The 13,056-nt window shown below is 36.8% G+C and overlaps 1 protein-coding gene across 4 annotated transcripts in view; it reads left to right on the top strand.

The window, feature by feature from the left end:
- Positions 1–13,056, top strand: part of INTU (inturned planar cell polarity protein) — a 127,787-nt gene that overhangs the window by 103,040 nt on the left and 11,691 nt on the right. For all 4 annotated transcript variants that reach the window (XM_077140080.1, XM_077140081.1, XM_077140079.1 and 1 more), the window contains exons 9-13: positions 3,029–3,082; positions 7,418–7,480; positions 8,116–8,337; positions 8,974–9,456; positions 10,826–10,923. In XM_077140080.1, the coding sequence (XP_076996195.1) occupies positions 3,029–3,082; positions 7,418–7,480; positions 8,116–8,337; positions 8,974–9,456; positions 10,826–10,923 (920 nt within the window). The remainder of the gene's footprint in view (positions 1–3,028; positions 3,083–7,417; positions 7,481–8,115; positions 8,338–8,973; positions 9,457–10,825; positions 10,924–13,056) is intronic.

Here is a 13,056-nt window from a genome sequence, read left to right as displayed (position 1 = left end):
CATTTTTTGACGATTGTGAATAATGCTGCTTTAAACATTGGTGTGCAGCTGTCTGCTTGTGTCACTGCTTTGAGCTCTTCTGGGTATATACCAGATAGTGCTGTTGCCAGGTCATGGGGCAACTCGATATTTAGTTTCCTGAGGAACCGCCAAATTGTCTTCTATAGCAGCTGTACCATTATACATTCCCACCAGCAGTGCAGAAGTATCCCAATTTCTTCGTATCCTCTCCAACGATTGTAGCTTCATGTTTAATAGCAGCCATTCTTATGGGTGTGAGATGGTATCTCATTGTAGTCTTGATCTGCATTTGCCTTACAGCTAATGAGAATGAGCATATCTTCATGTGTTTTTGAGCCATCTGTATTTGCTCTTCAGAAAAATACCTATTCATATCTGTAGCCCACTTTGTAATTGGATTGTGTGAGAGATAAATTATAGATGGAAACAGTTACCTTTAACTTGGAAAAAACTTTATTTACTCTGAGCTTATTATTTGATGAAGTCACTCTCCAAGTGTTTGAGAATTTCCCCTTTTATTTTTTTGCCAGTTATTCTTTTTTATGATTTTTCCTCAGGTACACTGAAATTTTTAAGAGAAAATATATTTTACTTTTTCTCTAAAAGAATGATAGTAACCTTGTACTTAGGTCACAGAGTTCAGTAACAAGAATAAGTAACTCATTAAAGTTTCTGACATCAAAAATGACAAGTGAGGGAGTGTGTCATGGTTAGGGACAGGTGTCAACTTGGCCAAGTTGTGGTACCTGTTCATCTGATTGGGCAAGCGCTGGCCTGTCTGTTGCAATGAGGACATTTCATAGGATTAGCTAATGACCACGTTAGCTACATCCACAGCTGATTCCATTTGTAATCAGCCAAAGGGGAGTGTCTTCTGCAATTAGTGATGCTAAATGCAATCATGGGAAGCCTTTTAAGGAGGACTCAGAGGAGACAGGTTCCATTCCTGCTTTGGCTGGTGAGCCTCTCCTGTGGAGTTCATCCAGGCCATCCATTGGAGTCATCGGCTTCACAGCCTGCCCTGTGGATTTTGGACTCTGCATTCCTACGGTCATGTGAGACACTTTCATAAATTTTATATTTGCAAGTGTTCCCTGTTGATTCTGTTTCTCTAGAGAACCCTAACTAATACAGAGTGTGAGGGTGGTTCAGCGGTAGAATTCTTGCCTGCCATGTGGGAAACCGGGTTTGATTCCTGGGAAACCGGGTTTAATTCCTGGTCCATGCACTCCCCCCCAAAAAAAAAATGACAAGTGAGTAATTTTCTTTTTGTTCTGTAATTTTTCTCTAGAGAAACTACAGCCACAAAAGAACATGAAATAGTTACTAGATCGTGAAAATGTAAATCACAAGTGAGAAATAAGTCTTTCTGTGTGAAAACCATTGAAAGGCATGACGAATGTTTCAAAAGCTTCTGTCATCTCAGTAAGACACAGATTGTGAAACAGCCCTGCAGAGAATGCCTTGGCCTTTAAAAAAAAAGATTCTTTTCTGCAAGTAGCATGCATGCTAAAAGCTTCAAAAGCTTCAGTTGCTAATAGTTTTTGACTTAGGTAAAAGCATTAAAGATTAAACTGAAGATTAAATTTATTGTGTTTTTATACTTCCTTTGTTCACGGAAGAACAAAGATAATACATGAAAGAGTTTGGGCGATTTCCAAAGAAACAAAAGCCAAATTCCAAGTAAGAGGTTTTTCTAATAACTCTGTAGGGTGTTTAAATTCTGCCAGATTCCAGGGGACCACTTGCCTTCATGTTTTAATCCATGAGTAAAGATTGACAGCCTTTTATACAAAACACTGTGTCTAGGATAGAGACAGGGAAGGATGTCGGTATTTTCCAAGAATCTAGTTGTGAAAAATGTAGGAAATGGAAAAACAACAGCAACAACTGAAAATAGGTTTTCTACATTAAGATTGATGTTCTAGTTGCTAGCTGCTGGAATGCAATATACCAGAAACGGAATGACTTTTAAAAAGGGGAATTTAATAAGTTGCTAGTTTACAATTCTAAGGCCAAGAAAATGTTTCAATTAAAGCAAGTCTATAGAAATGTCCAATCTAAGACATCCACGGAATGACACCTTGATTTAAGAAGGCTGATGAAGTTCAGGGTTTCTCTCTCAAATGAAAAGGCACATGGTGAACACAATCAGTGTTCCTCTCTCATCTGGAAGGGCACATGGCGAACATGGCATCATCTCCTAGCTTTCTCTCCTGGCTTCCTGTTTCATGAAGCTCCCTGAGAGGCATTTTCCTTCTTCATCTCCAAAGGTCGCTGGCTAGTGGACTCTGCTTCATGGTGATACAGCATTCTCTGCTCTCTTCGAATCTCTCATTCTCCAAAATGTTTCCTCTTTTATAGGATTCCAGTAAACCAATCAAGACCTACCCAAATGGGTGGAGATGCATCTCCCCTAATGCAGTTTAACAACCACTGTTGATTGGGTTACATCCCCAGTATTGAATAGGGATTATTCTGCTTTTACAAAATGGGATTTTGATTGAAACATGGGTTTTCTAGGTCCATACATCCTTTCAAACCAGCACAATTGATTTTCATTTTCCTCTAAGAAGTATGAGTTTCTTTAAAAAGGCCTTTTTTAAACTAAAAACTGAAAAAAACAATTTAGGGCAGGCCACAGTGGCTGAGCAGGCAGAGTTCTCACCTGCCATGCTGGAGACGCAGGTTTGATTCCCGGTGCCTGCCCATGTGAAAAAAAAAAAAAGAAAAAAAAATTTAAACTCATGAATTGTGCATTAAATATAAGATGAAGCCTGTTTCATAATAATTGACATTTAGTTGGGAAAATGCCTTTATATTAAATAAACTATTTTTTTGGTAACTTAAAAAAAATTTTCTATTTGGGATGTTTCTTAAGAAACACAAAGGAGAGAAATACTAATTCAAGTCTTCAAATATTTATTGAATGCTTTTTATATGGCTATTACTAAAAAGTAACTAATATAAGTCAAATGTTCATGTTAATTTTTTTTTTTTAACATAGGTGGAGTTAGACACAGCACTGAGTGACTTGGAGGCCTCAGATTTTGCGGAACTGGTAAGAGAAGGAATGGGTTTTAGGAAAAGCTCAATGTTCAATGTTGATTTCTTATTTTGGAAATCATTCTTTAGTCTAAAGATGTAGTCACTTACAAGGTGGATAAGTAGTACTTGAAATGTACAAAATTAGGTCTCTATTTTGTTGGACATTACATCAGACAAAATCTGTTTTGCTTGCCTTAAGATTTTCTACTTATTTGAAAATATTTGCTACACAATATCTATTATAGCATAAAAAATTATTAACGACATTGGTGTCATTAAGAACTGGGTCTTTTGGAGAAAGGAGATACAGGTGTAAGATTGATTAAGTAAAAACTCTAGGTCTGAATTCAAATTAGAAGTATCACTAACTTTTTAACTTAAAATACAGATATTTCCTAATCCGCTGCAAAGGCCTAGAAATAATGACCATCCCACTAGCAATGAGCCCTCCTAGAGCCCAGGCTGAGGTTTCTAAGTCATATTTGTCACTAGAAGGAACCAGGCCTCCCCAAGAGAAATGGCCAATTTGTAGATTTGGGGCCAGAAATGTACAACTTAAGCTTAGGGAACATCTTGCCATATCAGAAGTCCAGGAGTTTCAGAAGTTTCTAGGGTTATAGTATGGTACAAGTTGTTAGGAGATAATTTGAAGAGGCTGCCACTTGAGCATTTATAAAGATAACAGCTGCAGTTGACTGAAACACATCAGATAGGCTTAAGTCCGTGAGTTTATAATAACACTAAAAAATAATAATAATAAACTTTCAGCCACCTGTGGAATATGCTAAGAAACCAACTGGTTATTCTGAAAACAGGTAAAGAAGGGGTGGGTGTCAAATATTAATCATGCGTTTCCTATCTGAACCATCTCTCAAGGCTACCAGATAGAGAGGAGGGAGGATTTCTTTTTATAGATGTATCCTACCTAACTCATGAAAAGTGAATAAACAGGATTGGAATTTCACCATTTTGCAATCTGACAGTGAATTAATGGATCTAGGCAATGATCATTCTCTATCACAAAGAGAGACATCCTCTAACATCACAAAGAGAGACAACTTCCTGATGGAATGATCCCATGGAGATCATTTTGAGGCAACCAACAAAATCCAAACTGAGAAACGCTACAAGACAATTTCTTCATCAAATAAATGAGGAGGGGGACTCGGGGTGGATAGGGTGGAAGAGGAGAGGAAGAATCCATTGGTTACAAGAGACTTAAAAGACACATTAACCAATTTCAGTATATGGACCTTGTTTGGATCCTGATTCAAAGAAACAAATTTTTTTAAAAAAAACCTCTATGAGGCAAACGAGGGAATGTAAACATGGATGACTTGATATTACATGAAGATAATTCTTTTCCAGTAATAATGATATTATGGTTATATATTTTTAAGAATTCTTCTGTTTTAGAGATATATTCTGAAATATTTACAGATGAAATGATATAATACCTGGGGTTGGTTTTGAAGTAATTCAGCTGGTAGGAGAGAGAAAGGAGAGGAGGATAGATGAAACAAGATGAGACATGCAGTGGGAATAATTGAGGCTGGTTGATAATGGGTACGTGAGGCTAATTATACACTTTTAAAATATATTTACAATGTATAGCAATAAAAGTTCTTTTTTAAAAAGTGAAGAATTGAAGCAGTGAGGGGACATCTTCTCAAAAAGACTGATGGTGAAATTGAGGGGGAGAACATCATTGCAAGCGAATAGCTATGTCTTGACAAGGTCCTGAGTCCGTGGATGAGTTTTGTTTGTAAGAATAACAGAAATTGAAACATAGTGAATTTTCACAGACATAGATTTTTTCACTAATGGAGAATACTTAGATACTAAGCATTAAGAGCAGTTTAGATCTACAGTATTAAAATATTTCAGTTTTAGAAACTTACATCCAATAGGTTCAGTTGAAAATCTATATTCTGCCTTTATAGAACTTCTCTTTGATGAGCAGTGGAACTGACAGTACTACTTTTCTGTGATTAGAAAAGGATCTGTTGGGATTCCTTAGATATGACATAAAAAATATTATCCATAAAAAAATAAAAACTGATAATTTGGGAATGTAAATTGATATAATTGCTTTGGAAAACAGTTCAGGTCGTTTCTTAAGGAATTAAACATTCACCTACCATATGACTCAGCAATTCTATTCCTATGTTTACCCAAGTAAGATGAAAGTGTATATCCATACAAAGACTGTACAGGAATATTCAGAGTAGTTTAATTTGTTACATCCAAAATCTGGAAGCAACCTAAATGAATAGATAAACAAATTGTGGTATATCCTTGCAATACTATATTATTCAGTAAAAAAAATTGCACAATGGAGTTTATGGAATGGTTCTATTTCTTGATTTTGGTGATGGTTACATGACTGTACACATTTGCCAAAACTTGCAGAACTGTACATGGTGAATTTTACCTTAATATGTATTCCATTGTAATATTCCATTGTAAGGTTGCATCACAGTTTTCATTCCCCAATTGAAGGACAGTTCGGTTGTTTCCAGTTTTTAGTTTTATTTATAAAGTAAATATTATGGGTTGAAGTGTTCTAGTGCTAACCCATGGCACCTTTGAACGTGATCTTTGTTTGGAAACAGGGTCTTGCACATGTGATCAAGTTAAGATGAGGTTATACTGAATTGGGGTTGGGGATGGAATGAGGAACGAATCCAAGTAGGACTGATGTCCTTATAAAGAAGAGAGGAAGCACACAAGAGAGAGGCCACATGAAGACAGGCAGATGCTACAAGTGATGGACACCAAGGGCTGCCAGCCACCAGCACGAATGAGAAAGAGGGGGAGGAAGGATTCTTCCCTGGAGCCATCAGAGAGAGTATAGCTCTGCCAACACCCTGATTTCAGACTTCTGGGCCCCAGACCTGTGAAAGAGTAAATTTCTGTTGTTTTAAGCCACCCAGTTTCTGGTCATTTTTACAGCAGCCCAAAAAACTAATAGAGTAAGGATCTATTCTTTTGTAAACTTTTGTGACATGAGATTTAAGATTTAATACTATATCCTAATTTTGTATGTTTTTCTTTAGTTTTTAAAAATTATTGAGGTGTGTTTACATTCAGTAAATTCCTTTGCCCCATTGTAGTCAGCCTGTCTCCACATCTCTAGCTCCTGGCAACCATTGATCTGTTTTCTGTGTCCATGGTTTTGCCTTTTCCAGACTGTAACACAGATGGAGTCCTGTGACAGGTGGCTCTGGGTGTCTGACTGACTGCCTTCACTGCGCACAGTGCACTTGGCGCTCGTCCATGTGGTTGCATGCGCCAGCAGTCTGATCCTTTTTATCACTGAGTAGTATCCCATTGTATGGATGCATCATTTTCATTCCCAATTGAAGGACAGTTCGGTTGTTTCCAGCTTTTAGTTTATTTACAGTTCATTGTCATTTTTTTAAGTTTTAAAAGAATTGCATTCATGTTCAGTGAAAATGCAAGCATATTTACTAAAAGTAAATGTCCTCCCTCCTCACCCCTCCCCACCAATCCCATCCCCAGGTAACTACTCTTATAGTTTGGGTATGTCTTTCCAGATCTTTTTCTATGCGTACATACACACACACTGACACAATCATACATACACCTACATGTGTATAGTGGGATTTTGGGGGGGTGGCAGGAAGTGAGTTGCTATTTTAAGAAAAAATCAGATCATAATAAATACTTTGTCCAGCATCTTACATTCTTTGCTGAGCAATATACCTTCAAAACTTTGCATCTGTACAAATAGATCAATCTTATTTTTTGGCAGCTGTATGATATTCCATGGCATAAGTACATCTGATATGGTTAACCATTCCTCCTTTATTGAACTTCACATTATCTCCAATTTTTCCATATTACAAATAATCCTATTAATATTTTATATGAAAATCCTGATTCACTTGTTTGGGTATTTTTTTAGATCTCTAGAAGTGGAATTCCTCAAAGCATATGTGTATCCAAATTTTTATATACTACTCAGTTGCTCCCAAATTTGTATATGGTAATTTTGAATATTTTGGAGGGTACACAGTGGAAGCTTTTTGCGTTAAAAGATTTAAGAACACCCTCTTGGTATAACAAATTTTATGTTCTATTCTTAGGTGTCTCTAATCAAAAATAAGATTACTTGCATCAAAAATAAATATATTCACACACACACACACATATGTTTGTTTTTCACCCTAATATTCTAATATGTTTTTTTTAAGACGGTACTATGAAACATTCAGTTATTTATTAATATAATCTCTATTTTAACTCTTGTAGCTAAACTAGGACTATTTTTTATCATAGAAAATCTAAATATATAAATCCACTGTGGGTTTTTTCTCCCCAGTCTGAAGATTACTATGACATGAGGCGGTTGTATACGATTTTGGGTTCATCTCTATTTTACAAGGTAAATTGAAGCTTAAAATTTTTATAAATACCCATTTGCTATATGAACAGGTCTAAAATATGTTATCTCAAACATTTAAGAAAATGAAATATATATTTATCTGTTTTCCTCTGAATGCAGACACTGTAAAGATCTTAAAACAAGACTTGTACCTACATATTTATAAATGCAATAAACATTTCTGCTTTTATTACATTTTAAACCACTTGTAAACATATAAAAAATACTCAAAGAACCAAATATGTAAGAGAAAAGAGCAGTAACTTTTTGATTTCCTTTTGCAGTAGTGAGCTTTTTATTTTATCTTCAGAAGTAATTAAGCATCTTTTTGGTAACTCTAAAATTAAACTGTCGACTTCCAATTCTTTTCTAATTTTTGCAGTCCGATTAATACTACTTGTGGGTGATCTTGCTTTGTGCTAGAGTTGGCCTGTTGGGTCCCTAAAGTTATAAATATGTGATCTCCAGTTTGACCTTGAAGGACCATCATCTTTGCCATGTTTTCCTTTTTTCCATTTGAAACTGGATTCATTTAAGCCAACTGAAGAGATGTCTATATAAAACCCTTAGAAATCTGTTACGGGATCATTGCATTATGGCACTAGTTGACTTTGCTTCTTGTGGTTCGATTCAAGGGATATTTGCTGTGCAGTCATTTGCCCAAGGATGATCTGACTGACATTGCCGCCTACTGCCGCCACTACGGCCTGCTGTCGTTAGCAGCGAAGCAGAGGGTTGGTCAACTGGTCATCTGGAGAGAAGTGTTTCCCCAGCATCACCTCCAGCCTTCTGCAGACTCAGGCACTGAAGTCTTTCCGGAACCTGAAGGGAGGTATTTTCTGCTAATTGTTGGCTTGGTGAGTTCATCTTGGGTTTTTTGTTTGGTTAGTTGGTGTTTGTGTATGTGTGTGTTTCTGCCATTTATTGACCATCTAAATATATACTCAAACAAATATGATCATTTAAAATTTATTAAATTTATTCAACTATTATTAGCATTGAAGAAAATATTATATACCTCTTTCTTTTCCTTTTATCCATTTATACTCACAGAGAAATATTAAGAAAATCCAGAAAAATAATTTTGCTGGGTTTTAAGATCTTTTCCTCTCATTTCTGTACTGGTTTTATCCTCTGATTTGTTTTAGAAAATAAATGGAGATGTAAAAAGGTTATAGAATCAGAAACAGAATAAATATGTAATTATAGACGAAGGGACTTCCAATAACTGAGGTTTCTGAAAGCTGGCTTAGTTAGGGAATTCCATGTGCCAGCAAGAGTGGTTGATGGTATTATCAGGATAAGACAACGTGAGATTTTCTTTCAGTGGTAGTTAAGAAGCATTGAGAATAACCAAGAGAGAAAAGGGAGGGAGGAATTTCTAATAATCATCACATGAGTATACCATATGTCCATGTGTTTTTGGTTTTGGTATCCATGTTTATGTAAATATTTTCATGGTAGCTAAACCTATATTGATTTTTTTTCCATAGAGACACTATATGTTATGTGTACTGTTAGAGGCTGGCGGCTGTGCATCCAAAGCTATTGGGAATCCTGGACCGGACTGTATATATGTGGATCAGGTCAAAACCACTGTTCTCCAGATGGAAGGAGTGGAGTCTCGCATAGCTGAGCGGCTAGCATCTCCTCCAAACCCTTTTTTGTCCTGTGCTGACTGGTTCCTTGCCGGACCACGTGACAAACAGGATGGTTTGACAGCTTCACCTATTCTCAGTAAGCTGCAAGGTGCTTCCAAAGCAGCAACCTCTCCCACATGCAGAAGAACCCTTTTTGGTGACTATTCCTTGAAGACACGTAAGCCCAGTCCTTCCAGAAGTGGTGGAGGATCTGACAGTGGTTCTGACCGTGGGGAAGGTGTCAGCCTCGGTCCCCACACTACACCTGGCACAGTACATAAACCGAGGGAGTCTCAGAGCTGTGATGGCTCAGAAGAAAGTGGCAGCTTGCCTAAGGTATGTGTCAATTCAGCTGTGTACATCCTGGGAACTAGGCTCTTTCTCCAATCGTTACTTTATAATTACCAGAGAATTTTTTAATGGCAGATCATTCTTCATTTGAATGGGTACTTGTTTTAATCACTAGTGACAAACCAATGGTTTAAAACCAAAAAGAGCCCGTAGAAAGAAATATGAAGTAATAAAACAGGAGCCCCTTCACATCCAGGAATATGTTTAATAGTTCTTACAAGTAGAGAAACTGTTTAATCCTGTGTTCCAAGTTTATCTCTCTCTTCTCTACTCAAAGTGATGACAGGAAACATCCTAACTGTGAGGCATTTGAGGGGCATTTGATTTGGCTAAATAGTCTATGAAATATTCATCAGAAATATTAATATGTATGTTTGTATGTGTGTGTGCGTGTACTTATCCTGTTTGTCATAGATAAGTATTTTTATCTGCAACTGTGAAAATCTGGTCTCTATACTTAATGATTCAAGATGTGACTGTAATGCAAAGAGAATGTTAATTTTTCAGATTGTTTATTTATGCTATTGTTTTTCAATATTTTTTCCCATGAAAACACCATAACATAGCAGAATGATTATCCTAGAAATCAGCCTGCTTTGTACTTCTTTTAGAGATACCACTGTCTTTCACATTATTTGCAAACTTGCCATTTGGGTGAATGGAGATGTTGCTAGAAAAAAGCATGAAAAAAGAAGAGTCTAAGAAGGGGCACAAATGAAATTTTGAGTGTCATGGCATAGCTACCATCAATTTCATCTACTAATCCCAAACAGTAGAGCACTTATGGAACCAAAAGTGGGAAGTGCTCACAATGGGACTAAACTCATTATCCCAGTTGGTGAAATTGTAAAAATATACATAGTCTAAAAGGATTTGGATAGACCTGACCTGAGTGACAAAAACATGATTAGTTCCTAAGAGAAATTAAATAGCCTTTCCGATTCAACAATTCAACAAATGTTGGTTGAGCACCTACTATGTGTGAAGAGCCATGCTATGCAAAGGAGATGTAAAGATGAATACGACATAGCCCCGGATGTTGAGGAGGTCAGAATCTAGGGAAAGAGACAAGTATACATGTAAATTGTAACAAAACTGGTTGCTGGCTCTGTTGAGGTTTTCTGGGAGAACTATCATGCTTTCCCATGACACACGGCCCTGGAATCACTGTTAGCAAGAGCCTACTGAGAATAAGCCAAGAGGTAAAAGTTAGCATGGGAAATATTTAAAGGAAACACTGCAAAGTAATGAGTAGTTGGTTCTCTTAGAAGAATTTTTAGTTTAAATTTTTTTTTTTTTTTACTCTTTGATTCTATTCTTAAATAAAACTGATCTCCTTAACTGTATTTTTCAGGTCACTAAAAAGAAGTCTACTCTTCCAAATCCATTTCACTTGGGGAACTTGAAAAAGGACCTTTCAGAAAAAGAATTGGAAATATATAACACAATGAAGTAAGACGCTTCCTTCTAGTATTCTGTTTCATAAAGACTCTGTGTCTTTGGGGAAGTTTTATAGTGAGAAAGTACAATTCCAAAGTACCCAGAGATTTTATTCAACCTCTGTAATTAGATTATATCATTCATATTAAAGGTAATGTTTATGCTATTTCTCCAATATTTTTCATTATGGGAAATTAATATATTATAAAATATTGTAAAAATACAAAGTAATATTTCAAATTATGGAAGCTCTTATTCATCTCTCTTCCACAGATAACTAGCCCTTTGTGTGTCTAGCGTCATTTGTAAGTTAAGGTTGACTATTGTTAGATCCTCTGGTGGTTGCTATGATGTGCTGCCCAGAGACCCAGCCTGCCAGCATGACAGGGACTGGTGGTTCACAGCTGAGCCTCTCTCCTGGACTTGCTCTCCATGGGTTTGCTGGCTCAGCCAAGACCCCGCACCCCCTCCTTGAGAATAGACCACATCTAGTGGCGGACAGACGAGAGAATCCAGAGGCCAGGCTCCTCACCTCAGTGCGGGACAGCTCAGCAAGGCCATCCAGGCTTCGACATTCTTGGGATGTGCTGAGACCTCTGTAGCAGCTGCAGCACATTCACCTTCTTACTTCCTTACCTCCTCCACACAGAGCTGTTCCAAGATTTAAGAATGACAAGAATACTCCCTCTCCAATTCTGGTCCCCAAGTAACTAATCTTATAACACCCTCTTTTAAGAAAATAGGTAAAACCACAAACTTATATTGAGTAAGGAATCCTGCGGTAAAAGGAACTGAGTGCAGAGAACCCGTTTAGCACCTTAAACCGTCTATAATTATTACAGTATGAAATGCTATATATTTAATCTTGTATGTGGTGACAGGCAAGTCTGCCTGAGCTCAGCCTGGCATTTAATTAAGTAGGAAGTCAAGTATGGTTTCAGTTAATGTAACACTCAGTTATGCACTTTTATTTCAACAAGTGGACATGCACAAATGGAAATTCTCATCTCACTCACACACACACATAAAACAGGTATTGTAGAGCTACTACCTTTTTAATTATTGAAATATTTTATAAGAAGTTCATATATATGTCACAGAGTTGTCTGGAAATGATTGTTTTTCTGAGGTGAGGACAAAAACAAGGTAAGTAGTCTTTACAAAATAATACATTGGAAGTCCATGTTAAATTTTGATATGTTATGTATCTGGATGTGAGTTTTTTTATAATAGTTAAAAATGTCTTTTAAGCTGGGCTGGCCACGGTGGCTCAGCAGGCAGAGTTCTTATCTGCCATGCCAGAGATCTGGGTTCGATTCCCAGTTCCTGCCCATGCAAAAAAAAAATGTTTTTTAAACAAATTTGAATCAAACCTTTTGTGAAACTATAGTCTTCCATTTAACAAAAACTACCACTCTACAGATTTTATTACTTCCATATCTTAATTTTTTTTCTTTTTTTTTTTTTATATGAGCAGGCACCGGGAATCAAACCTGGGTCTCCGGCATGGCAGGTGAGAACTCTGCCTGCTGAGCCACCATGGCCCACCCAACATATCTTAATTTAAAAACATGTATGGGGGCAGTGCGACAGTGGCTCAGTGGCAGAATTCTCGCCTGCCATGCTGGAGACCCAGGTTCGGTTCTGGGAGCCTGCCTATGCAAAAGAAAAAAACACAATGTTGTTTTGGCCTTATCTCTAATAAAAAGAAATTCTTTTCTCAAGATCAAGTGGTTTAAATATATAAATTTGCATGTGTAAATTATAGTCTTTACTGTTAATTAGAAGGTAAAGATTTAATTATTAGTTATTTAATATTCTCATTGACATAGAACAATGTTCACACTCTGTAGTTAACTTTAAAAATATGGTATAGAACAATATGTAATGTTTTTGTATGTACAGTTTTTAAAATAAAAATATACAATATACTTAAACATGTTGGGCAGTTACCAAGTCCTGTGCATTCTGTATCCTAATACCTTTTAAATCCGTCCCACCCCTGTTGAAGCTGAGTTCAGGTTCATGTCCCTCTCACTAGTCTCCCAGCAACCACCCTGCCCTGAATTCATTCTCCGCTCCAGGCATGTCCTCTCTGAAGAACAGCTCTGACTATATTTCCTTTCTGTTCAGATCTTTTGTCTT

This window comes from Tamandua tetradactyla, chromosome 22, assembly GCF_023851605.1.
Source record: "Tamandua tetradactyla isolate mTamTet1 chromosome 22, mTamTet1.pri, whole genome shotgun sequence".
Lineage (NCBI taxonomy): Eukaryota > Metazoa > Chordata > Mammalia > Pilosa > Myrmecophagidae > Tamandua > Tamandua tetradactyla.
The sequence above is the reverse complement of the archived record's forward strand: the minus strand, read 5'-3'. Positions and strand labels throughout refer to the sequence as shown.